Raw genomic sequence first — 24296 nt, 5'->3', positions numbered from 1 at the left:
ACAGCAAGTCATTTCTCTGCCATTAGCACATTGAGCATCACATACACACAGTGATTGACAGCGCTAAGACCCTCCTCTTGGCTCTGATTGGTTGATTTTGACAGGGAGCTGTGCATTTCTTCAGACAGCTGTAATAGCTCAAGGAGGAGGGGGAGGAGATCGATGTTTTCATAAACTCACAAAATGGTGATCGTTTTAAAAAATATGGAGGAAAAAACATATTTCTGTACAAGTTACAGAAAAACTAATAAAGGAGATCAAAAGCCCTGAATTTGGACACACTCTGGATGTTTTGTACCTTGGCAGTTGAGCAGGAAGTAGCTCATGTTGTGGCTGAAAGAGCCGCGGATGTAGCCGCAGCTGTCGGCCAAGGCGCACGACAGGCACCGCCGGTTGAACGATCCAAACGTGTCGGCGCTGCACAGACAAAACCCAAACCTTTCATGTTCAGCATTTTCAACAGATTTAAACAGTTTTTCTTCAGAGAGACCATTACCTGTACATATGTCTTCGTTTTGGTCCGTCTTCAGTACTCAGGAAGTATCTGAGTTGTCAGAGGGAAAGGACGTGGATATAAGAAGCAATACACTGCTGTTGAGTACGACTCTAAACTTTTCAGTTCACAGTTTACATGTGTGACTTGAGAAGAAAACCACCTGGAACCCAGCTGCTCACTGAAATAGATGCTTCATACATGAAAAATAGTGGAAATAAGAGGGGAGTGGCCGTCGTTTTTAGAAAAGAAGTGGGGCAGATCTTCACCCTCAAAAGGAAAAGCTCTTTTTTCTTTTTAGAAACATTTATTCTCATGTAGAGTCTTGAAGTTAGTTGTTCTTCTAACTTCGTTTATTGGCATATTTGCACAAGAAATCACAATTGCTTTATTTATTAACTTGAAAGAAAAGTCCTCATGTGGGAGTAAAATTAACAAAGAGGAATCAGAGTAAACCAGAGGAACGCTGTATATTTAGGACACTTTGTTGTCAGATTAATGATTTAAATGGACTGGCAGGAAATTTCAAACATTTTACTTGAAGCAAAAGTATTTATAGAGTTAAAACAACAGAAATACTCAGACAATGTAGAAATTTGCATATTTTGCACAAAAAACAACCATACTGAGGTTCTAAACAAACTAGAGATTTGCATATGAGGTACAAAATAGCATTATTAATCTTGAAACGATTACTTTTTAAAACAGAAGCAAAAAAAGAGAAACTTACATGAGCTGGTTTTCCTCATTGTAGGCCAGAACCTGAGTGACATCCCAGTCTCCAGATGTGATGGACTGCAGCGTGTCGGTGCTGGTGTTGGGCTTCAGGAATACAGAAGGAAAAAAAACTGTTAAAAAGGAAATATTTCGATACCAGCACCTTTTGATAATAGTGTTATATACCTTTTATTGAGCCTACATTTCTGTATTAAACTGTGATCTTTATTGGCCTGATGTAATAATCTAATAAGTTTAATGAAAAATCAGCAGAAATTAAGGCTTGAAAACATCTGTCTCTGTAATTAATCTATAAAGTGTTTCACTTGCACAGCTGTAAGCCTCTGTAGTGCTAAGATGGTTTCCACTGTGTGTATTAATGCATATTAAGGTGTATTTAGTATTTAAACTATTAAAATAGTGAGGGAGGTATGAATGTTTTTAGGGAGGATCTAAAAAATTTATAGATTTTAGCTTTTCATTTTACCACACGGTGATTGTCAGACCACATGAATACCATAATGTGGACAAAAAATACTTTAGGTTCTAATGAGATGATATATAATAAATATAATATAATATAATATAATATAATATAATATAATATAATATAATATAATATAATATAATATAATATAATATAATATAACATAATATAACATAATATAATATAATATAATATAATATAATAAGTCCATTTAATTTGAAACATGTTGGCAAACTGATTAGAAAGTGTTTATAAATACCATCTTTCTGGAATATAATGTGGTAATTTTAAGAGCTGTGCTTTAATGTAGATAAATTATGGTGACATGAAAGTTTTCCCACTCAGTTATTTTAATTTTGATCTCATTTGACTAGATCCCTTCATGTTTGATTTGTTTACATGAAACCTCTAATATCTTTCTTTTAAAAACTTCTCCAACAAACTCTGAGGCCTTCACAGAGCAGCTGAGATGAAATTATATTTTTTGAAAAAACATTGATTGCAATGGATTTGTCAGATTTGATCTTTTTAGAAAGAAATAATGTTTTTACCTCAAAAATATGCATTACTTTGTGTTGGTCCTTCACATAAAAATCATATTAAAGTTAGTGATTTTAATACTTTTTAATATATATAAGAAGACATATATATTCTTCAGTATTATCTTACAATACTGCAAGATAAGATAGACATAAGAGTATATAATGGAGACGATCTTTATACCACCAGTAAATCAGTTTTCAGTTGAAATGTGAGCAATAAATGGGAAGAGTAACTTTATATTTAGACTGATTCCTTCTACCAGCTGATTTTTCAGATTGCTGAGTGTGTTAGGTGGCCATATATTTGCGTTCCCTTCACAGATACAGCCCCGGGCGTAGCCACCGGCCAGACAGGCAGTCAGCGTCTAAAGTAGAGCAACTTTCACACTTTACTTTATTGCTCATTTAGGAGGTGCACAGCTGCTGTTTGTCTATTGCAGCTGAAAGCCTGAAGCACATTCATCTACCTGCTGGCAGCAGTTACTGCACGCTGCGCCGTGCTGCAGGGATAAATCTGAGCATCCTTAAAGTGTTCAACGGTTTAATGCGTTATATGTTGAAAAATGCAGCCGGTGATGGAGGGAGAAGGAAAGAGGACTGGTTTACAGCCAGTTCAAGGTCTGATTCTAACTTTTTTCAATGTTATTAGGAAAGAAAGTGCACAATCCATCCTGTGGCTGTAGCAGCTTTTCCCTGCAGGGTCGCGGGGGCAAGTGCCCAACTCCAAAAGTCATTAAGTGAGAGGCGAGGTACACAGAGGCACACTGCAGAAACAAGCACAAAGCATGCACAAACTACCTATTTTAACCTAAAAGCATGAGTCTTTCACGCACTGCTTTGCAAACGCACTGTGCTGCAAAGAAACTTGCAGCACATGTGCACATCTACATGCATAAGCTCAAAATTTCACACGCATAAGTTACGTCTGTCGCTCGGCTGGATAAGGACAAGTGACTGTCGCCTAATCGCACCAGTTCCATGAAATGAGTGAATGGAGAGTTTCTAAAACGTTTAAAACAAAATGGCTTCCTTTAACCCAGTGGTTCCCAAAGGTTTTCTGGTTCTCCTATGGATTAGAATAAAAACCCCCAAAAAAGAAAAAAGAATCAACTGGGCACACATCATTCAACCAGACATAAACCTATACACATATACACACTTCAGCTTGCAACAAAACAAACTACAAACCATCTTTACAGTGAAACAGTTTTGTGCAACCGTTTTTTTTTTCATTCATCCATACTGCTCCCCGTGCCCCTTCCCCCCCCAACCCCCCCATGGCACTGCGGACTTAGGACTCAAAGGGGTAAACCTTCCTGAATATAAAATCTGAAAAACTTTTCAGACATGTTTGGTTTGAGACAATAGAATATTTTTTGAAAACTTGCAAACAGTGATGGTTTTTGGGCAGTTACCCAGGGCGGCATCAGAAACTAAAAAAGTAAATGAATCTGTCGTTTCTGTTTGTTGTTCCTGAACAGGCTTGCTACTATTTGTATGCGTGTGTAGTGGAGTAAGTTTCCCTTAGTTGCAGAATACATCACCTGTTTTATGCTGCAAAAAAAAGAAAAGAAAATCTGATAATTACTTGCATTTTAATTGGTTGGCGTTCAGCAGGAGGGGGTTTTGCCCAGGGAACCATTCCTGTAAGAACCACGACTGCATGCATATTTATATTTGTAGCTTACATAGAGATTAATCATGATTAATCAAAGTGCCAGACTGTGATTAATTTGATTAAATTTTTCAATTGACTGACAGAACTAATAATAACCTACACCTGCACATTTCTGGACTCCTTTTAGTTAATAAACTCTTGCAGACTGCAAAAACATAAAATCTTACCAAGTATTTATCTAGTTTCTAGTGCAAATATCTTAGTTTACTTGAATTTAGACAAAACTTTTTTTTTCTTTTTATATTTTATTGAAGGTGTCAAGTTACAATTACAATGACTGCAATGCAAACAAACGTTCAAAGGAGAGTCCCCTTCCCAAGGACTCAACACCCAGCATGCGACAAAACGTAAAAATAGCTTATCAGCAAGATATAAAAGCTTGTTTCAAGTTGATATTGATTAAAAAACACTAGTTCCATTGGCAGATTATTTTACTTATAAAATGGGGAAATTGCCTTGTTAGGAGTGAATTTATCCGAGAATGGAACTAGAACATTTTTACAAATTTTAAGGAATCATTTACTTAAAACAAACTCCTATATCTTACATAAAAGATACTTGTAAGTTAGTTTTGTCTTAATTCAAGTGTAATAAGACATTTGCACTAGAATTGAGAGTAAAATTACTTGGTAAGATTTGGTGTTTTTGCAGTGAATGATGGAGACATTATGTGAGTTTATTTTGTATTTTGATGTTCCAAGAACCCCAGTGCTTAATTTATGCCATCATCTATTGTTATTTTAAAACTTAAGGTATTTACAGACAACTTAACTGAACTATTTGGCTATTATCTTTCTAATGATCGGGTGGTGCCACAACTTTGGAATTTTACAAAAATGGAAGTATTAAGATGTTTGAATGAAACTGAAATGAAAAGCATTGCCAAATGATTCTTGTCTCATAAATGACCCCTGACCTGGGAGACGGACATGGAGATGTGGAAGAACTTCCCCCGGCCGCCTTGGGGAATGGCGCGCGTGAAGAAGAGCTTCAGGCCGTCTTTAGAAAACAGAGGCTCCTCATTCTGAAGAGAAAGGAAAGATTTTCCACTTCTGTTAGGGAGAAAACTGCAATCAAACGGCAATTAAACATAAAAAAGAACAATGACCCAATTAACAATGAAACAAAAAAACGATAATCAGTCTGTAATCAGGCAGAAAATGCGAGAAAACAAAGCAAGTAACTCTAATTTACCAAATTAAACCATCAGTTTGAGAAATGAATCCCTGAAGATGTTCATCAAAAGCCCCAAACACGAGTTAGAAATGTGTTGAACATCCTCACCTGCCTGTAGAGCCAGCCTTCGCTTTCATCTTCGTGTTTCTGGAAGAACAGATTGCCAGTTTTCAGTCGACGCACGGAAACCGCCTCAGGCACAAACAGCTCTTATAAGACGCACGCCGGACCATACCTTTGTGCAGACTCCCGTCGTGGCCTCACACAGCGTCAGCATGGAAATGTTCTGGGCTCGGTTCAGCCAGTTAATGGCCAGTTTGGTTGTGGTGGCCCACTTCACCATTGTCACGTAGTACTCACTGAAAAACACAGTTAACAGCTTCACGCTGTGCGGTTTGAATAAACCATGAGTGGATAAAAGCACTGGAACTGTCCATTAGCTGACTGCAGATGATGGCAAAACTAAATTACATTACAAAAATCACACAGAAAGATATAATAGAGAAGCACATGGAGAATGCATAACGAATATTACCTTTATTAAGATTTAGGTGCACATTAAAGTAAAAAAAGGACAGACTGTATCTCCAATTCAGCTTAACAGCAGCACAACATTGTTTTTTACACAAATGGGCTCAAATGAGGACATTCATGTGAAGCTTTTTGTGGTTTTTTTTTACCTGACAAGTTAATTTGAGGCAAAGAAACTTGTTTACAGTAATAACGTAAAAACTATTAGAAAAAATTTTACTTAAAAAAGTTGAAATATTTAAATTTTTTTATTTGAATGTTGTTGCTTTCTGTGTATTTATTCGGAGGTTAGTTTTTAATAAACTATAATTAGGCCTGTCAAAATAACAAAGGTCACTGGACGATAAATTGTCCCAAAAACTATTGAAATAAACAATATTATTGTTGTACTGAGATCATTTTAAGAGAAGTTTTAAGGCTAATTAAGAAAACCTAACTTCTTACACAAATGTAAGAAACAGACGTTCAATCAGGTGACACAAACATTTGCTCTGTTTTATCCTGGTGAAGTTGGAAAATCCCAGAGTAAAGAAAAGCATCTACTACAGATGTGTGAAATACGAGGCCCGTGGGCCAAATCCGGCCCGCCACAGCATTTTATGTGGCCCCCTAGATTCTATACTAAATACTAAGTGTGCTTGAATATTATCTTATCAATCAAATCAATGTAGTTTTTATAGAATAGGATAGAATAGAAAGCAAAGTTCTTGAGAATTATCGTGGGAATTCACACAAACTCAACAAATCCCTGCACTTTTTTGCGCTAACACATAATTGGGAATATTGCAGATTTTTCTCAAAAATTGTCAAAACCTTTCTTATTTGTACTAAACAGCTGCCTCAGCTTTAACTGATATCAGATTATTATACAGCAAGTAATAAAAAGTCAAATTTACCTGTATAAATAAGAGCAAATATTTCTAAATTAGTCCCACAAACACTTTAGTTTTTATTGCAAAAAAATCACAAAATCCTTGAGGAACTGAAAAGATGTTCAATAATATTACTTAATTTTAAGAATTCATTGATATTTTAGCAGTTTGTGAACAGGTCTTATCAACACATTCTGGCACAATCGGCCCTTTAAGAGCTTTTATGATCTTGATTTGGTCCAAAATGAAAATGAGTTTGACACCCCTGACATAGTACATTCTCAGATCAAATATACTCTCTGCTTTTAGCAGCATTAACCACTAATACAAGATGCTTTATGGCTGTTAAATAACTTTTTGGGCAATTATAGTTCTACCTTTATGTGTTTTAAAGCAACTGCTCCCCGTATAAATTATTAATGACCCGTCATGGCAGAAAAGCTAAAAACATATTTTCAGGGCTGTTCTTATCTTTTTTTTTTATGCTGTAATTGTTCAAGAGAAACAGGTTTAACTCTGTTTTTGTAGGTCAAACCATCACAGAAACCGCAGATCGATACAAATGGCCCAGACAGTACAAATGTGAACGTTAATGGATTTGGCCTGAAAAAATACCCTCCAACTGAAACTCTTATATTTGAGGCGTTTTACCGCTGGAGCTAAAAGAAACAATCAAATCAGTTGTCCAATAACTTTGTCAGATAAAGTTTTTTAACATGCTTTCTGACCGGCTGTGAGGCCTGGTGCTGGAAATGCATTTGCAGCATTAGAGACCGAGCAGCTTTCTGTAACTGATTTAACCGTGAAGTCCACACCATGCAGCTGCCTAAAAAACAAGTTAAGAACGTCCATTTTGAAGCTGAAGCAGTTCTCAGATGACGCACATCTGATGCCAAATTATTCTGGATTGAAAAGCAAAATGAGAAAGGAGTACATTCGGTTCACCAAGTCAATTCCTGCTGGTTATGTTTTCCAAGTTTGAAATGATAATATTTACGAATGCAGCCAAAAAGCTGAATTTGTCTCACCCGATCCTGGGATCATCAGGTCGTTTCATCTCGATGGTGTGCAGAGGGCCATTAAGGTTCACAACGTACAGCGTTATGACCGGGTTTTCCTCCCCAGCCTGAACAGGATGAAAACATCTCGTTCTGATTTAGTAAACTATATCGCAGCAGTGTTGTAGTAAGAGTCAGAATGCATACCTTTGGGTATGGATATTCCTTCCCCATAGGGTAGGGTGATCCGGTGAACATTGGCAGCTCCATCTTCGGCACTAGAGTGTCGTTGATGGTAGCGTAGGCTAACCTGGCTCCTTCAGGAGACCACCAGTGGGCGATATGTGAGTGGAAGATCTCCTCTGGAAGAAGAAGAAGAAGAAGAAGAAGAAGAAGAAGAAGGAAACCAATCAAAATGACATAGAATGACATTTCAAACTGGGTATAATTATTATTAGCAGAAGTACCTTTATTTATTGGGTTTAAATCTAGAGTTTTTTGAGAACAGGACTGGTGTCCGATCCAGGTATACAACCTTACAAGGTGTAGAAAATGGATTACATAAAGTAATCTCTGGCCCTTTAAGTTTTGGCATTAATGTCCAATCTCAGGGGTGTGACCACACTTTAGCCTGGCTAAGTTTACATTTAAACAAACTCAAGATGGACTGAAGTTTATCCAGGCTACTTCTGGTCTTACACAGATTTTCTCAGGGTGGTTGGCTAAGTAGAACCATAGACTGGTCTTATGTAATCAGTTCAAAATGGGTCAAACATCTTGAATCCATTTGAATCCCACTGTGTACTTTGACAATTGGAAATAGAAGCAAGCAAAAATCATGCATGGAGTTCCTCAAGGCACCACTCTTGGATCACTTTAATTTGTCTGTATGGGATTGTAATGTATTACAACACCTACACTGCAAAAACACAAAATCTTATCAAGTATTTCGGTTTAGTTTCTAGTGCAAATATCTTAGTACACTTCAAATGAGACAAAGACAGAGGTTTTTTTTAGTTAATAATTACTTAATATTGATGAAAAAGCACATGTGCTGTTGGCAGATAAATGAACTTATAACATAGGAAAATGTCTTATAATGTTATAAGTTAAATAATCTGAAAATGGAACAAGTACTTTTTCCACCAATATTAAGTAATTATTTACTTAAAACAAGCCTCTATATCTTGCTAAAAAGTTACTTTGTAAGACATAAATTTTATTTCTAGTATGTTGGTGGTCTGGAAATTGTCTTTGAACTATTTTAAGAACTGACCACTGGTTTTTCCTGTTAATTTGGTACAATTCAACATGTAGTTTAGAGAATATTATAAAGAAGAGCTGAAAATTAATAAAATAGATTAGGGAACTTTGTAAAACAAAACTAGAGAACCTCTTTCGCTCAGAAAAAGTCAGTAGATTACCAGTTGTGTCACTATATTATTGACAGTGTCATCATTTTTGAGGACAATAAATGAATAAGTGAGTGGTCAAATAAGTAAAATTAGAAACAAGAAAGATGTGAACAGTCATAATAGAAACTGTCTTGTTGTAACTAAATTGTATTAAATAAATATTTAGAGTTCTGGGTAGAAAAATAAAAAAATTACAGAACTCCCTCTACCTGGTTTAACTGCTGCAATTTGACAACAAATACGAAGTTCTACCACAAGTTTTTATGTTACCATTTTCCTGACTGACATCATCCATTTAATCTTAGTTTGTCTCTGTGAAACCTACACACTGCAGCACAAACACCACCGATAGCTGAGATCATAAATCACAGCGGCTTTTAATCTCCACACACCCTGTTGACCGAAACACAACTCGGCTGCGTTCCTCGAAATGAACCCAACAGTTATTTCTCTGCTGGCGCAACAACTGCACTGATAGTTGTTTTGGCTTGTTACTCGTTGTGTAAAGAAGCGTTCCTGTTCGCTGGACTGACCGGGAACAATGTGGGCTCAGAGCAGAGTTGATGCTGCATCATCTGTGCTGTAAACAGGCACAGACGGTGACTTATTTTAACTAATTATGCAAATAAAAGTAGGATGAGGAAACCTTTTTGACAGCAATCCCACTGTTTTATTTTATAGCATCAATGCAGTTGGTGCTGAAGTAATTACAATCACAGGAAGGTAGAGCACATCAATCCCATTTTTAAGTTTATATTGACATTAAATTAAACCAGGGGGGTCCAAACTTTTTGCCAAGTGGGCCAAGATTGTAGACTCACTGTAAAAAAAAACAAAAATCAAGCAAATAAAGTAGCTTGTTATTTATTGTAGATCCAAAACTTGACAGTGATTTTTATGACGGCGTATTAGGGCTACTGTAGATGGAAAGAAAGGAGTACATTTCGTTAATCTCAGAAAACCTTTGAAAAAAAGAAAATAAATTCTACATTTGAAATTTAGACATTTAAATGTTTTTGGAGAACATTTCTGATATTAATCTAAAAAACTTTCTTTTTTTCCCAGTAAAATTCCTTGTTTTTTCTAAAACATTTCTGAGATTACTTTAAAAGTTTTTTGGCAATAATAATAATAACAACAGGATTTGGGTCACTTTGTTTCAAAACACTTGCTATATTTAGCCAAGTTTAATAAAGAAGAAAAGTCTCCATCTGCATTTATGGGCCAAATTTCTTTAGACAGCCCTGACTTAAACAGACAAAGCTGCATTAATTGGATTTTATTACGGGTTGCAGAGTGAAACGGGGTGAATGCATGTTACACTTTTCTATATCTGTATTTCTGAAACATTTTCCGATCATTTTCCTTCCACTTCACAGTTATTCACCACTTTGTGTTGCTCTCTCAAATAAAATACATCTAAATGTGTTTAATATAAATTGAGAAAAAGGTCAGGAGGTACAGAAATGTTTGAAGGGCACTGTACACAAAGTATAAAAAGATCCTCCCAGCGGACGCTGTAAAGCTAATTAAAACACCTGCTGTCCTTGTGGAGGTGTGAAGTGAAGGAACAAGGCCGGTAGCCGGAGAGCAAAGCACCCTGCAGGCGTAGCGCAGCAGGATCTGAAACAGCCAGAGCAGCGAAGCACCAACCAAAGCTAAAGTACATTTGCAAATATATATCTATAAATTTCCCCGCCGCATGGCTGTCTCCACCGGCGGCAGCTTTAAAAGGTCCTTCATGCGGACTAGAAGCAGCAGGCTGACAAATTTACTCGTCTGGCTGGCGCCCAGTCACCTTAGCTAGTCAAGGAGAACACAGCTACCTTTCTCAAAGCATCCTGATTTGTGTGAGGAGACGAAGGCAGCAGTGGGAGAAACACTTTTAATGAGCTAACTCTCCTTTTCCCTCCTAAGTAATGGGGCTGTCTCCTTTTTTTTTTCCAGTCGCCTCATTGAGACGATCACCAAGGTGAGCTCATCTCCTTTTTACTCGCTCTCCGGCTCGCCGTGCAGACTACATTATGCAGCGAGTGGAGCGCATTATTAATGCATGAGATACAATGAGTCGAGTGGCCGGAGGGAAATAATGAGTGCAAGGTGACAGACTTGGTAGAATGAGCTGATGAGATCAGGAAAATCAAACGTTTCGGGTCGGGTTCAGATCATATTTTCAACAACTCGTGCAAAAGTTTGCCCTGAACATATCTAGTCACATGTTTAATGGGGAAAAAGTTAAAATGTTAACCACAGTCATGAATGTGACCAACAGAGGGCAGCAGTGCAGCACAGAAATATTAATACTATATTTTTCGAAATCTAACCACAGCTTCGTTTTGTTCTGGATTTTTATATTAAACCTGCCATCAGACATCTGACAAATGATGTAGATTGATACTGAAACATAATTTAACTCAGAGGAATGACAGCAGAGCCGTAGCTTCAAGCTGCCTTAATGATGTGCAAATTAATTAGAGGGCATGTCAGAGAAAGATCACTGTCTGCGGATTCATCTCAACATAACAACGCATAATTGAAGTTCACACACTATGGGAATGTTGTGAGAAAGCCTTCACCGTCTTACAGATTTCATTTGTATTAAAATGTTTTAAATAAAAACAAAAGCTGTTTTTAAATGATATGAAAAGTAACATTTAATTTTATTTTAAGATGTTCAAATGAGTTTTAGATGCCCAAGGCAACCAGGAGAGAAACAGAAAACTGAGAAACCAGATTTATCGATACAGTCGTTTCATAAAGACAGTCCCACAGCATCACTGATGCACCACCGTACGTTACAGTGGACCTGAGGTGTCTTCCCACTTATTGAAACCCACCTACTGCAGTTTCTCTGTTGTCACAGAGTTACAATAAGATGTAACAAGTTACATCTCAGCATTATCTGAGGAAGGCATTTGGTTTTAGTTAAAGTCTCAACTGAACTGACCAAACTCTACATGTTTAATTTGCCACGGTAGGAAAGAAATGTAAACACACACCTGGCATGTAAAGCATCAGATGGTTGGATATTATCCATATCTGTATCGTTCATGAATATGTAGACCTTCTTCAGTTCTCCTTGCCAACGTTTCCAAACCAAAATATTTCAGATTTTGGTCCAAACTGAAACATTTCCCCCTGAATTCCTTTGATAAATACAAAAAACAAAACAGCCTGGCACCTATCCACTGAGACGTCCCCCTAAAACAGAAAGAAAAATCCACATTTCCATTCCCCCTTTGTTAATCTTTCCCTCCTCAGTAAACAAGTGTTGATTATGCAGTTACTTTATGCCCTGCAGGCTCCGACACAAACAGAGCGATAAACAGAAGCAGCCCAGAGAACGAGCCTCTTGACGCAAACAGCCATCTCGCCAAACATCTATGAAGCAAGAAGGAGCCGAATCAAAGCAAAGGTGGGTTTTTATCTGGGAACGACAGAGCCCAATAAACAGCTGTTTCCTGTGGCCGCGCTGCACTGCAGGATGTGTCAGGACGTCTGCCGCCTCAGTAATCAGACAGCCAACAGATGACAGGACACCTGAGGTGTTTTGGACTGTAACACAGCTGCTGCTGCTACTCCTCAATGTGTCCTCGCTCCTTTAATTTTGCTTTTAATTTTCTCTTCCCAACTCACTTCAAACACACGAATTCGTGGATTAAAGCAGAACAGCAAAACCAAGAGGATATCGGAGCCTGGGAGATTATTTGGCAGCCTTTCGCCCCCTCTGCACCCAATCTGCCACCGAGCGACAGGCAGACCGAGCCTCAGCTTGACCTTGGCCAGAGGAGAGGCTGAGTCATTAGCATGGAAAATGTTGTGCCTTGCAGTCTCACTGGTCATTGTAAACATCACAGAGACTGGCTCAGCTTATAAGCTTCCCCCTGCAGACACTTGCATCACCACTGGGCCAAAGCCAAATCTTTTTACAGGCTTACAGATACAGTTTTTGAGAAGGGATTTTTCTTTAACAGGAATGAAAAAAGGGGCTTACACTTTATTTACAACGGTAAAGAAATAAACCCAGTTGTCAGCATCAGCCTCTGGTGAGGAATGTTTGGCTTTTACACACATAATTTACCTCAACTTCTGTGAAAAAGTTCAATAGTTTTGGTCACTCATTTGAGAAAGCAAAGGTCATACACTGCAAAAACACACAATCTTACCAACTATTTTTGGTCTAGATTTTACTGTAAATACCTTAGTACACTTGAAATAAGACAAAAATAGCTTACAAATAACTTTTAATCAAGAAAAGTTGCTTGTTTTAATTAATAATTTCTTAATACTTCACTTACAGTGAGACATTTCCCCCATGTTTATAGTGAAATAATCTGCCCATGAAACAAGTACTTTTTTATCAATATGAAGAAATTATTTACTTAAAACAAGTTCCCATATCTTGCTGGGAAGCTACTTGTAAACTAGTTTTGTCTTATTCGAGTTTATTACAATATTTCCACTAGAAACTAGACCAAAATACTTGGTTAGATTTTGTGTTTTTGCAGCGTATATTACATAGATTTATTAGTCAGAGTGAAATATTTCAAGCTCGCTTCTAGTAGTTCTAACAAAAACTCAAAATTCAGTGTCTCAGAACGTTAGGATATTGTGAAAATCTTATTGAATGCTCATAGAAAGTTGAGTGAAAGAAAAAAAATGTAGCAGGAAAATGTTAACGAGCAACAGGAAGGAAAGCAAGAATTTTGGGGTTTTAATTAACTCTAAAATTACAAAAAGTTAAAGATTTTAAGTATTTCACTCTGTTTCACTTTCTTTCTAAAATTAGTGACAAAAATGGGAACTTTTCAGGTTACTCAAATTTTTTGAGTTGTACTCTTATTCCCTAGTAATGGGGAAACAAAACAGTGGCTATTACGGTCTACCAACTTTAGGATTTACTACAATTTAAAGGGATCCAAGATTAGTTGAAGATTAGTTGCCCTAAATACAGTATATTGTAATTTTCCTGTTAACTAAAAAATAGCTGTTTGTGATACGCCAAAACTCATAATTACTTCAAAAAGACGTACATCTTTCATTATATTTTTCACCCTTGGAGGTTGCCATTTTTTTACCCTATGGGTTGTTGACGCATAATGGTCTCTATGCTGGAATCTACAAAGTAAACACCGGAAGACTAACTTTACCTGAGTAGTTGTTTAGCGTTTGACTGGTGTAATTTTAGATAATGCCACACTGTGAAACTATCGGCTGTAATTTAAAAACAAACAAAAAAACTGTGAGGTGAATCTGGATCATTTCCCACATAAAAAGCGCAGTGGAGAGAGCCGGAGCTGAACACAACTTCCGAAGAACAAACATTTGTGCTCTCAACATTTCTCTCCAGAAGACTTTCAGTCATTTGTACGAGCAAAACTAACAGAGGAACTAACTAGCGAGAAATGAAAGTTTTTATCGACAAAGCGCCTAAACCGTGCTGTCACTGAAGCAAAAAATGCTAGGAGAAATATCAGACTGACAGGACTGGAAGCTCTTTAAATGCTAACGGAGCTCTGCGGCAGTAGTACTGGTGGCACTACTGCGCGCTCCGTTTCAAATCAAAAAGGCTTAAAGACGCTGCTTATCACTGTTTTGGCTAGACAGAACCAGACAGTTGGACCATTAGACGTCATTTATCCAGAATGTACTGCAGCCTGAACAACATGGTGAGGTTTCTGTGACAATATTTGAATAAAATTTATAAAACCTAAATAGCCTACAGTATTATTACTGTATTTTTTCTACATCTAAAATAAATATTTCTCAAAGCCTATTGTTAAAACTAATCATGGATCCTTTCAAGGTCTAAATTTGGAACAAACTACAACTGAACCCAAATCATTGACAGTTAATTACTTAGTCTAAATCATCTGATCAATGTGTATAAATTATCACCAGCAGAAGTCCAAGAATGAGCTACGCATTAGACGTTAGGACATTTACTGTCTGCCTTTCTTCTCTCGCTGTCAGTTTTCTGTCTAGCTGCTGTAAATTAGGACCACAACTGTCACAACACACAAACTGCAAACACAGATTTAATGTCATGAAACATTTTCTTGGTGAAATCATGGTTCCAATCCTTAGAGCAAACTCTTATTTGTCAGATGAAGATTCCCGCTGTGGTTGTAATGCTTGAATTCAAACTAATTATTCTGTTATAATAAGTTTCTCCAGTTCGCAGTAATTTTTATGACACTTTCACAGCGTAACAGATCAGAAGATATATTCCTCAAACCAAACATTTTTAAATCTGAGCTGGAAGTATCATCCACTTTAAAGTTAAATTTGAGCCTGAAATGTGTCTAATTTATCCCTGCAAAATTCCATATTTAACATTTTATTCACATTTAGCTATATATTATTTCACAGACTTTTCTAATACCATTCACATTTACCAGACTGTATTGAAGTTGAAGATGTGTTTTATCTCAGAGTCAAAGCTTCATCCATCAATAAATGATGAGTGTAAATTACTGGGCTTTCAGCGGTCCATAAATAGGAATCACAAGGTTAGATGTTGCCGTAACTCTTTGATAAATGTTTAAATGTCGAGGAAGGAAGAAAGAAAAAACAAAAACCTGAAGGATGGACCTGGATTATTACACTGCAGGTGGACAGCGTTACGAATAAACAAAGCTTTGCATGTCTTTTCTTGATGATGAGGTGGGATTTGATGCATTAAGCTTCATCTGAATCATCAGAGATTCCATTTACGTTAACGAGAAGCAGAAATGTGAATTATGGCATCATGTATTTCTATCACAACATCCATCGGCCTGCAGATCCACATTTCCCATGCTCCGTTGCTGCGGCAGTTCATGCTCCGTTCATATCAGAAAGAAATCTATCGGCTGAGTGCCAACACAGTTCCAGTTTAAAAGTAGGAACAAGCAGAAGAGCTTCGATCAGTGAGAGTTACACCGACAACTGACACACACATCAGCTAAATTAATGCAAATGGCCGATGTACAACATTCATTTATTTTCTAGTCTGTGTAAAGAAGAAGAAAATTAATAGTTTTTAATTTACCTAGAGGAAATTAAGAGCTACATGTCTTCAATGAAAGTGGAGCAACAGACATTTTTATTACTCATTGCTAATAAAACATGTCAGGGCATAAGGAGGGAAGAGTAGAGAAAGCCTTTTAGTGTACATGTTTACAGCATAATTTTTTACAGGAGATTAACTGCTTCCTTTTATAAGGAGAAGATGCAAATGTCAGTTTGTTAATATGAGACAGTTAACCCTGTACGGCCATTTTATAACTCTAACTTTCACCTTAATCAAGGGCAGTAGACCTTTTATTGCTAATGTTTCACTTTCCAAGGAGTCGATAAAAAAGTCAGTCTCGAAAGTGTAAAGTAGAGCAAAATAAATTCTTTAGTGTACATACTGAGATATTTTTTTATCCTTACATAGTTTTTATTACTATTGGTGTACATTATGTTAGTATTATTTTTACAAGGACATATACAGCCTTTTTCCAGTGGTGGAAAAAAAACATTTCAGTCCCGACACTGAAGGTGGCTAAAGGTGGTTAGCTTAGCTTGATTTAAATCCCAAAGTAAACCGAATATGCCTATTTCCATATCTGAATACTACAAATTAGAACATAAGGAAAAAGGAGGACAGAAATGTATTTATGTTTTACATAGTTTTACAAGGTTTTTATTGCTTCATGTGTGAGAAGTAGGTGAATTCTGTCAATTTCTACATTAGCCTATATACAAAACCACAGCCAGCATCTGCTTGCTTCCTTAGTTTAATCAGATTTAAGTCCCAGATGGATTATTTCAAATGTAAATATCACTGTATTTGTTTAGTTTTTCAATAAATGAAATGATTGATATAAAATAGCCTATTAATTAATTGATCTAGTGAACAAATTATCTAAATATCCATTTAATTCCCAGTATGAAGAGAATGCAAAACAATTTAAAGACTTAATAGAAATGGATAAAATGACAGAATCTCTCATCTACCAAGATTCCACTGCATGTTTTAACTAAAAGAAAGAAAATAAATTAAAGCTGCAAGCAGCCTCGGGCGGCCCTCGCAGCAAGCGCCGCTCCGGCCTATTGGCCACCGCGGGGGTTCCGGCCACCGCAGAAGCTCTCGCGCGTTTTCCAGAGCCGCAGCCCGCTCCGCACCGCGGAAGCTCCGCCGCAGTTTCCAGCACCGCCGCCCGCCAGCCGCCGCAGAAGCTGTCGCGCGTTTTCCCCGCCCGTCCACCGGGCGACACGCGTGAATGCGTTCGGCGGCGCTGCCCGACGACTGTCAAAAAATCTGGTGCAGATCGGTCGATGCGTCGAGGAGATACGGCCGATGTATCAACTTAGGGGGCGCAGTGGAGTCAAATTACATCTCAAACCCGTCGGGCTGTTTAGAGGTGAACAAAGGTCATACATGTCCAGTTTGGCGCCAATCGGATGATCCATGTGTGAATTAGAGCCTAACGTATGTATATGGCGAGGGACTGATATTCGCCATTTGGCCACGCCCACACGGTTCAGCCAGAAGCGAGTATTGACAGAGTTTATCATCCGAATTACCTTGATTAGGTCAAGAGAGCCATAAACGGAGCTTTCCAAGGAAAAAAACGGCACTTCCTGTTCCGAGGGGGCGGGGCTTAGATGACGTCATAATATGATGACATAGGGTCGTCAGGGATCCCACCAGGGTCACTCGTGCAAAGTTTGGTGCAGAAGCTATCGACCGTTCACAGCAAAATATGAGACTTCCTGTTGTCAGGGGGCGTGGCCTAAGTGATGTCATCATTTGACCATTGGATATTATTGGACACAAGATGATAATCCATAACTGAACGTTTGGTGTCTCTGTGAGTTTTTGTGTTAGAATTACAAATTTTTTAATTTTTTCCTCTTTAATTCAACATTGAACTGTCATTCCGTAGGGCAATACTGCCCTCTGGTGTCGAATTACTGAAATTACTGAAATAGTTTCATTATTTCAGTAATTCGACACCAGAGGGCAGCATTGCCCTACACATGACAAAATAATCCCCTTTGTAATTGACTGTGTAACATATTACACAGTCAATCACAGGGGATCTTTGAGCCTTGCTAACCCCCCTTCAACATGCTCCAAAACTCACCAATTTGATAACTTTAAATCAAACATGCCTTATGATCAGACTGACCAAGTTTGAAGTCGATCAATCGAAATCCCTAGGAGGAGTTTGATCAAATACGAAGGCTGTAAACGTCAAAATCGAGGTCAAATGAACTTCAATCTAAAATGGCCGACTTCCTGTTGGGTTTAGAGCATGGCTCCAAGAGACTTTTTTGTACGTCCTGACAAGATACACATGTGTACCAAGTTTCGTAATTCTAAGCTAAAGCATGGCTTGGGGCTGATTTTTTGAAATATTCTAGGGGGCGATTTAGAGAAATTAGGCCACGCCCACCAAATTTTGTTATGAATTCCTGTTGGCGGGTCAATAAGGATCCATCCTAGTGAGTTTGGAGCAGCTCACCCCGAAACTGTGGAATTCAGAGCCAAACGAAATTTGACGGCGTTCGCAACGCCGCCACGCCCACCTGCTTCATCGCAGCCGGTCGGGGTTGGAATCCACAACACACTAACATGTCTTCTGTCTCTGGACACAGTTTCATGTTGATTAGGTCAAAGGGCTAAGATAGCGACCGTTCACAGTAAAACATGACACTTCCTGTTCTCAGGGGGCGTGGCCTACGTAAAAAAATAATTTCACCACAGGGTATTTTAGGACACCCGATGACGATCAATCCCAGAAAGTTTGGTCCCTCTATGTGTTTTTGTATAGGAAATATAAGAGGTTTTTGTTTCATGGCGAGTAGGTGAACTTTGACCCCTGGTAACCCCCCTTCAGCAATCTCATACAGTCACCAATTTGATAACTTTAAATCAGACATGCCTTATGATCAGACTGACCGAGTTTGAAGCCGATCAATCGAAATCCCTAGGAGGAGTTCGATCAAATGCAAAGGCTGTAAACGTCAAACTCGAGGTCCAAAATGGACCTTCAATACAAAATGGCCGACTTCCTGTTGGGTTTCGACCATGGCTCTAATAGACTTTTTTGTACGTCCTGACAAGATACACATGTGTACCAAGTTTCGTAATTCTAGGTTAAAGCATGGCTTAGGGCTGTTCATTTAAAATACTCTAGGGGTCGCTATAGAGAAATTAGGCCACGCCCACCAAATTTTGTTATGAATTCCTGTCGGTGGGTGGATAAGGATCCATCCTAGTAAGTTTGGAGCAGCTCACCCCGAAATTGTGGAATTCAGAGCCAAACGAAATTTGACGGCGTTCGCAACGCCGCCACGCCCACCTGCTTCATCGCAGCCGGTCGGGGTTGGAATACTCAACACACCAACATGTCTTCTGTCTCTGGACACAGTTTCATGTTGATTAGGTCAAAGGGCTAAGATAGCGACCGTTCACAGTAAAACATGACACTTCCTGTTCTCAGGGGGCGTGGCCTACTTAAAAAAATAATTTCACCACAGGGTATTTTAGGACACCCGATGACAATCAATCAATGAAAGTTTGGTCCCTCTCTGTGTTTTTGTATAGGAAATATAAGAGTTTCGTGTTTCATGGCGAGTAGGTGAACTTTGACCCCTGCTAACCCCCCTTCAACATGCTCCAAAACTCACCAATTTGATAACTTTAAATCAGACATGCCTTATGATCAGACTGACCAAGTTTGAAGCCGATCAATCAAAATCCCTAGGAGGAGTTCGATCAAATACGAAGGCTGTAAACGTCAAAATCGAGGTAAAAAATGGACTTTCAATACAAAATGGCCGACTTCCTGTGATAGTTGGCTTATAACATTAAATGTAAGTTCTGAGTCTTTTGGTGAGCTCTACAAGTGTACCAAATATCATGTCTCTACGATGAAGTACGTTCATACCATTGTGTCAACAGAAAATTGCTAGTTGCCGCCGTTGAGCAATTTTTTTTGCGATTTTTGCGACAACCTTAAAATTCAAAATTTTTAATTTTTCTAGTCGCGACCGCCAAGTTTGGTGAGTTTTTGAATATGATAAAGCCCCCAAAAGGGCGCGCGAAGAGGGGGGCAGAATAATAATAAAACAGTACAGATACAATAGGCCTTCGCAGCGCTTTGCTCGGGCCTAATAATTTACTAAATATAAAACTTTGTCATTACCTTCATACAGCCAGTCACTGAGTCCATTGAAGATGACGCTTTCCTTGCCTGTAGACACTAGACGAATCGAACGGCTCTCCACCTTAGACCGATAGTAGATGTTGTTCTCAAATATGAATATCTACAGGGGATAAAAACAGACAAAATATGATCAAATTGATGCCAACCACCAAGCAAAAAGCTTTTATAAAGCTGAATTGAAGTGTTACTAAGCAATTAACCAATTAATGTGATAAATTAAATCGTACTCTGTAATTTCCATTCTGATGATTCATATTTTTTGAAGGGCTATTTTGTTTACAGAGTCTTAATCTTTGTTTTATGATTTTGGTTGTGTGTGTGGTTTATATTTCCTTTTTATTTATCATTTTTAGTCGCTGTGTTTTATTTTGCATATCTAAAAAGTTCTGTACAAAATTAAACTTTGAGGCCATTGTGCCATTATCAATATATTACTTGAAAATGGTGTCAAAACAACATGATCATTATCGGAAAGATAAAAAGACAAAATGTTACTATACATTTTAAAAAATTTTAAATTATGCACCTATTAGTCCAGTTTGGACAATTCATTGTGTCATAACATTATGACACAATGTTAAAAATACATCGTTTGTTTCAGAACAGTTCTGTTACAATGCAAATAAAATGGAAGCCTTTTAAAGTCTTATGAAACTGCAAACCCTAGGGAATGAGATTTTGGCTTTGACTTCAACCCTAGATAGTCCTGCAGGGCTTTTAAGATAACTGAAGGTCAATTCAGTCATTAAGGAGAATAATGGACCATCAGAGCCTTACAGTAAGCGAGGAAAGGCAAGGCTGCCCTTTGGGTGAGAATTTTAAGATGTTACTGCTTTAATATACCACATGGAAATCAATGCTGTTGCAGAAAAAAACTAATTTGGCACGTTAGGAAGTAAATGTCTTGGCCTCAAGGAAGTGTCTTGATAGTGGTTTGAGAGAGATTCTCAAATAACTATTCACTCTGTGCAGCCTGAATGATAAAGCTTTGCACAGCAGGATGTCCACTTCTGTTTCAGCCTAAGAGTTTTCCTTCTTCTAAAGCAGGGGCGTCCATCTTGTTTTTATTTTGAACCACATTAAGATCATGAATGTTCTTAAAGGGCCAGTTGTGCCTCAATGTATCGATAAACCCGATTAACGGTTAAAAGCGTCTCTGCATTTGAGAACTTCTTCTAAAATTAGATAACATTTATCAGTCCCTCCATAATTTTGCTAATTTTTTGTCATTTTTTTGCAATAAGACTCAACATTTTTTCTGGTCCTAATTTAGAAATATTTGCAAGAAATATTGCAATATTTGCACTTAATTATGATAACAAATTTGACTTTTTATTACTAGCATCTAAGTGTATTAGTAATATACTGCCACCTGCAGGTGGGAGTTGGCATCACTTAAAATAGAGGTTTTTGATAATTGTTCTGGAAAATTTTTAATAAACTATTCTGCAGAAGCGCAAAAAATCACTGATTTTGCATTCATTTCTGCGACCTCCGTAAAACTGGAAGTATTGACTGATGTAGTTTGGTAGTGTAGATAAAAACCGCTTTGATTTGATTAATAAAATAATATTTAAGTTATCTTGAAGGTTCTATTTATGTAATTCCTCCGGAGTCTTGAGGGCCACATTAAAAGCTAGGGCAGGCCAGATTTGGCCCGTGGGCCTTATGATTGACATGTTGTGTTTGAATAAAAAAAACAGCCAATATTTCAGCAATCTATCCACTCGCTACACTGTCTCAGCAGTTTGACATTTAGTATTTGAGGTGAAAAATTAGCCACTTAAGTTTCTTCAGCAAATGCTGCAACTTTAAAAGAAAAGAAAATATAGCAGAATCTGTCACAATTAGTTTCTGTTGAGGAGGCGCAAGCTGTGGGCCTTATGTGCTTTGGTGACACTCCAATGCACACCAAGTCCCGGTATAGAAGCCAATCTAGGACACAACAAAGAGAGGAGACCTGGCCCCGTTCTCTGAGGGAAGGTGAAAATCTGCTCTGAGGATAACTGGAGCACAAAACAGTTTGAAGACAGAGGATAGTTTGTTTGGATTATGGAACTGAAACTAAAACAGCTGCAGCAGCATTACTCTGCTGTACTCAGACAAAATGAACTGCAACTCCAGTGTTCCTGGACATTTGTTTCTATACCTTGCTAATTGACTGTAGTTTGGCCTCTTAGTGTATTTCTGAGTTAACATGATTTCCACATTTTGCCAAATTTTTTTAACATGTTGATGCGTAAGTGTCAACATAAGTAAAATTTGAGTCTGTTCACTGCGTCTCCAAAATGACTAGTGACAGACTGCAATGGTTATTATTTAATTAGGGCTGGACGATATGTCTAACAAACAAATCACGATAAAATCACTTCATATCAATCAATAATGGATAATCATTGATTCGTTTTTGCTTTAAATATCCAAAATATTGCCAAACTGGTGGCATGACCTTTCATGTTTTATCCACAGTTTTTTCTCCACATCATTGTTTTTTTTAAGCAGTTATGAGACACGGTGGCAAAACCTTAAACTGCTGCTGCGCAAGTTACTCAACAGGTTGTTGCTAGGTAACCATAGAATGAGTGAGTTACTAGGTAACCAAAGAATTAATGCCACCAACCTAGCTTAGCTGGCTGAGAGATTGAGCTAAAGCCTTTCCTCTGCCTACATCCCCCAGAATGCCGTGCTGTTCTGGATCAAAGGTCAGTAAAATTATTGAACGTTCTCTCAGGTGTATTATCAATTGATATTGATCATGTGTCTATCTATTGTTAATGATTTATTTCCCGGCCCTAATTACTGACAACTTACTTTATTTTGGACTTATTACAAATAAATATAAGGAAAATATCTTGAATTTAGTGTTTGCAACCTGACAAAATTTGAAATAATTCAAATGGTGTTAACATTTTTGGTAAGCACCGTAATTTAGTAGCAACCACTAAATTGATATTTTTTGTAAAATATGGATTTTCTTAAATAGCTTAATTTCACGACCCGCCATGGTGTTTTTGAACCAATAAAAATGTTCTTGTACTTAATGTTCATAACTTTAATTCTAGAAGTAGATATCTCAACTTAACAGATGATTTTACGCTACTTTCTGCACATCAACTTAGCAGAGCTGCCAATCAAAATCAGTGATTAAAAGCATTTTAAATTAGTTTTTGTATTTACACCCCACAGATTTACAGATAGAGAATAATCAGTGGACAGAAATTAAATAAAAAAAACGCTTTATATATCACATACAAAGCCAACTGGAATGTATTTTTTATGTGTTTTGACTGGCAGTCAGCTTTGTTAAACTCATATAAAAAGTGGGGCACTAATATGATTTGACGATGCAAATCAGGCATTTCTAGTCTGATTAATTAACAGGAACTGTGTTCAGAAATTAATTTGGGAAAATGCCTGTTTTGCAATTTCTGCCCTCTTGTTCATCTCTGAAAAGCAACAGAAGAATTAGGTCTCCTGAGGCCTCTGTAAGTATCTGTACTTCTGTGAAAGAGAATCGGCTCCATGTGGAAGATTAGCCGCCTACAAAGTGCAAGAAAAAAAATTACAGGGGGATTTACTTTTCATGGTAAAAGGACTGTAAGAAAATCTTTATGCTGCGAATTTTCCAGACTACATGATTTTCAGAGGCTAACAAATAGCTCGATGTGAGTAGATGACAAAAAAGGAGGTTCAATCAAGAACATGAAGGATTTGAGTTGACTGATTTACAATGATTAGATGTAACATTTAACAACAATTTTCCCTCAGTCCCATGTTTGGCATTGTTTCTACTAAAGGCCATTTCCTGTTAACACATCTCAGCTGCTAGAAGCGAAACCACAGCATGAACGATGAAGCAAAATTTGAGCCCACATCAATCTACCAGCGAGTTAATTAATCCTCCGATCAGATAACGGGTAATTAATAGCATTTTGCTTCAGGACGTAATCACTTACATTCTGACCGCCCTGTAAACCAGCCCGCTGAAGCTCATTAAGACTCCAGCTGATCTGATGGAGCGATGAGGGAGAAGATGGACAACGACTCAGTAGGAATAAACCACGACTTCCTGTGCTTCTTTAGTTTAACCTGAATCAGTTTAAGTTAATTTTCTTAGACAATAAGTGCTAAACTACTATAGTATGTAGTCATTATGTCTCCAGAGGGTCATAAATGTCGT

At 37.7% G+C, this 24296-nt stretch overlaps 1 protein-coding gene across 5 annotated transcripts in view; it reads right to left on the bottom strand.

Annotated features, from left to right (window-relative positions):
* LOC116711741 (dipeptidyl aminopeptidase-like protein 6) overlaps nt 1-24296 on the bottom strand; it is a 277037-nt gene that overhangs the window by 13335 nt on the left and 239406 nt on the right. For all 5 annotated transcript variants that reach the window (XM_032551215.1, XM_032551217.1, XM_032551216.1 and 2 more), the window contains 9 exons: nt 20096-20216; nt 7702-7856; nt 7525-7622; nt 5329-5452; nt 5202-5240; nt 4834-4941; nt 1224-1315; nt 497-544; nt 299-417 (listed from right to left, as the gene is read on the bottom strand). In XM_032551215.1, the coding sequence (XP_032407106.1) occupies nt 299-417; nt 497-544; nt 1224-1315; nt 4834-4941; nt 5202-5240; nt 5329-5452; nt 7525-7622; nt 7702-7856; nt 20096-20216 (904 nt within the window). The remainder of the gene's footprint in view (nt 1-298; nt 418-496; nt 545-1223; nt 1316-4833; nt 4942-5201; nt 5241-5328; nt 5453-7524; nt 7623-7701; nt 7857-20095; nt 20217-24296) is intronic.

The sequence above is a fragment of the Xiphophorus hellerii genome, chromosome 21 (genome assembly GCF_003331165.1).
Source record: "Xiphophorus hellerii strain 12219 chromosome 21, Xiphophorus_hellerii-4.1, whole genome shotgun sequence".
Classification (NCBI taxonomy): Eukaryota; Metazoa; Chordata; class Actinopteri; order Cyprinodontiformes; family Poeciliidae; genus Xiphophorus; species Xiphophorus hellerii.
Note: the sequence above shows the minus strand (reverse complement) of the source record. Positions and strands in the feature narration are given on the sequence as shown.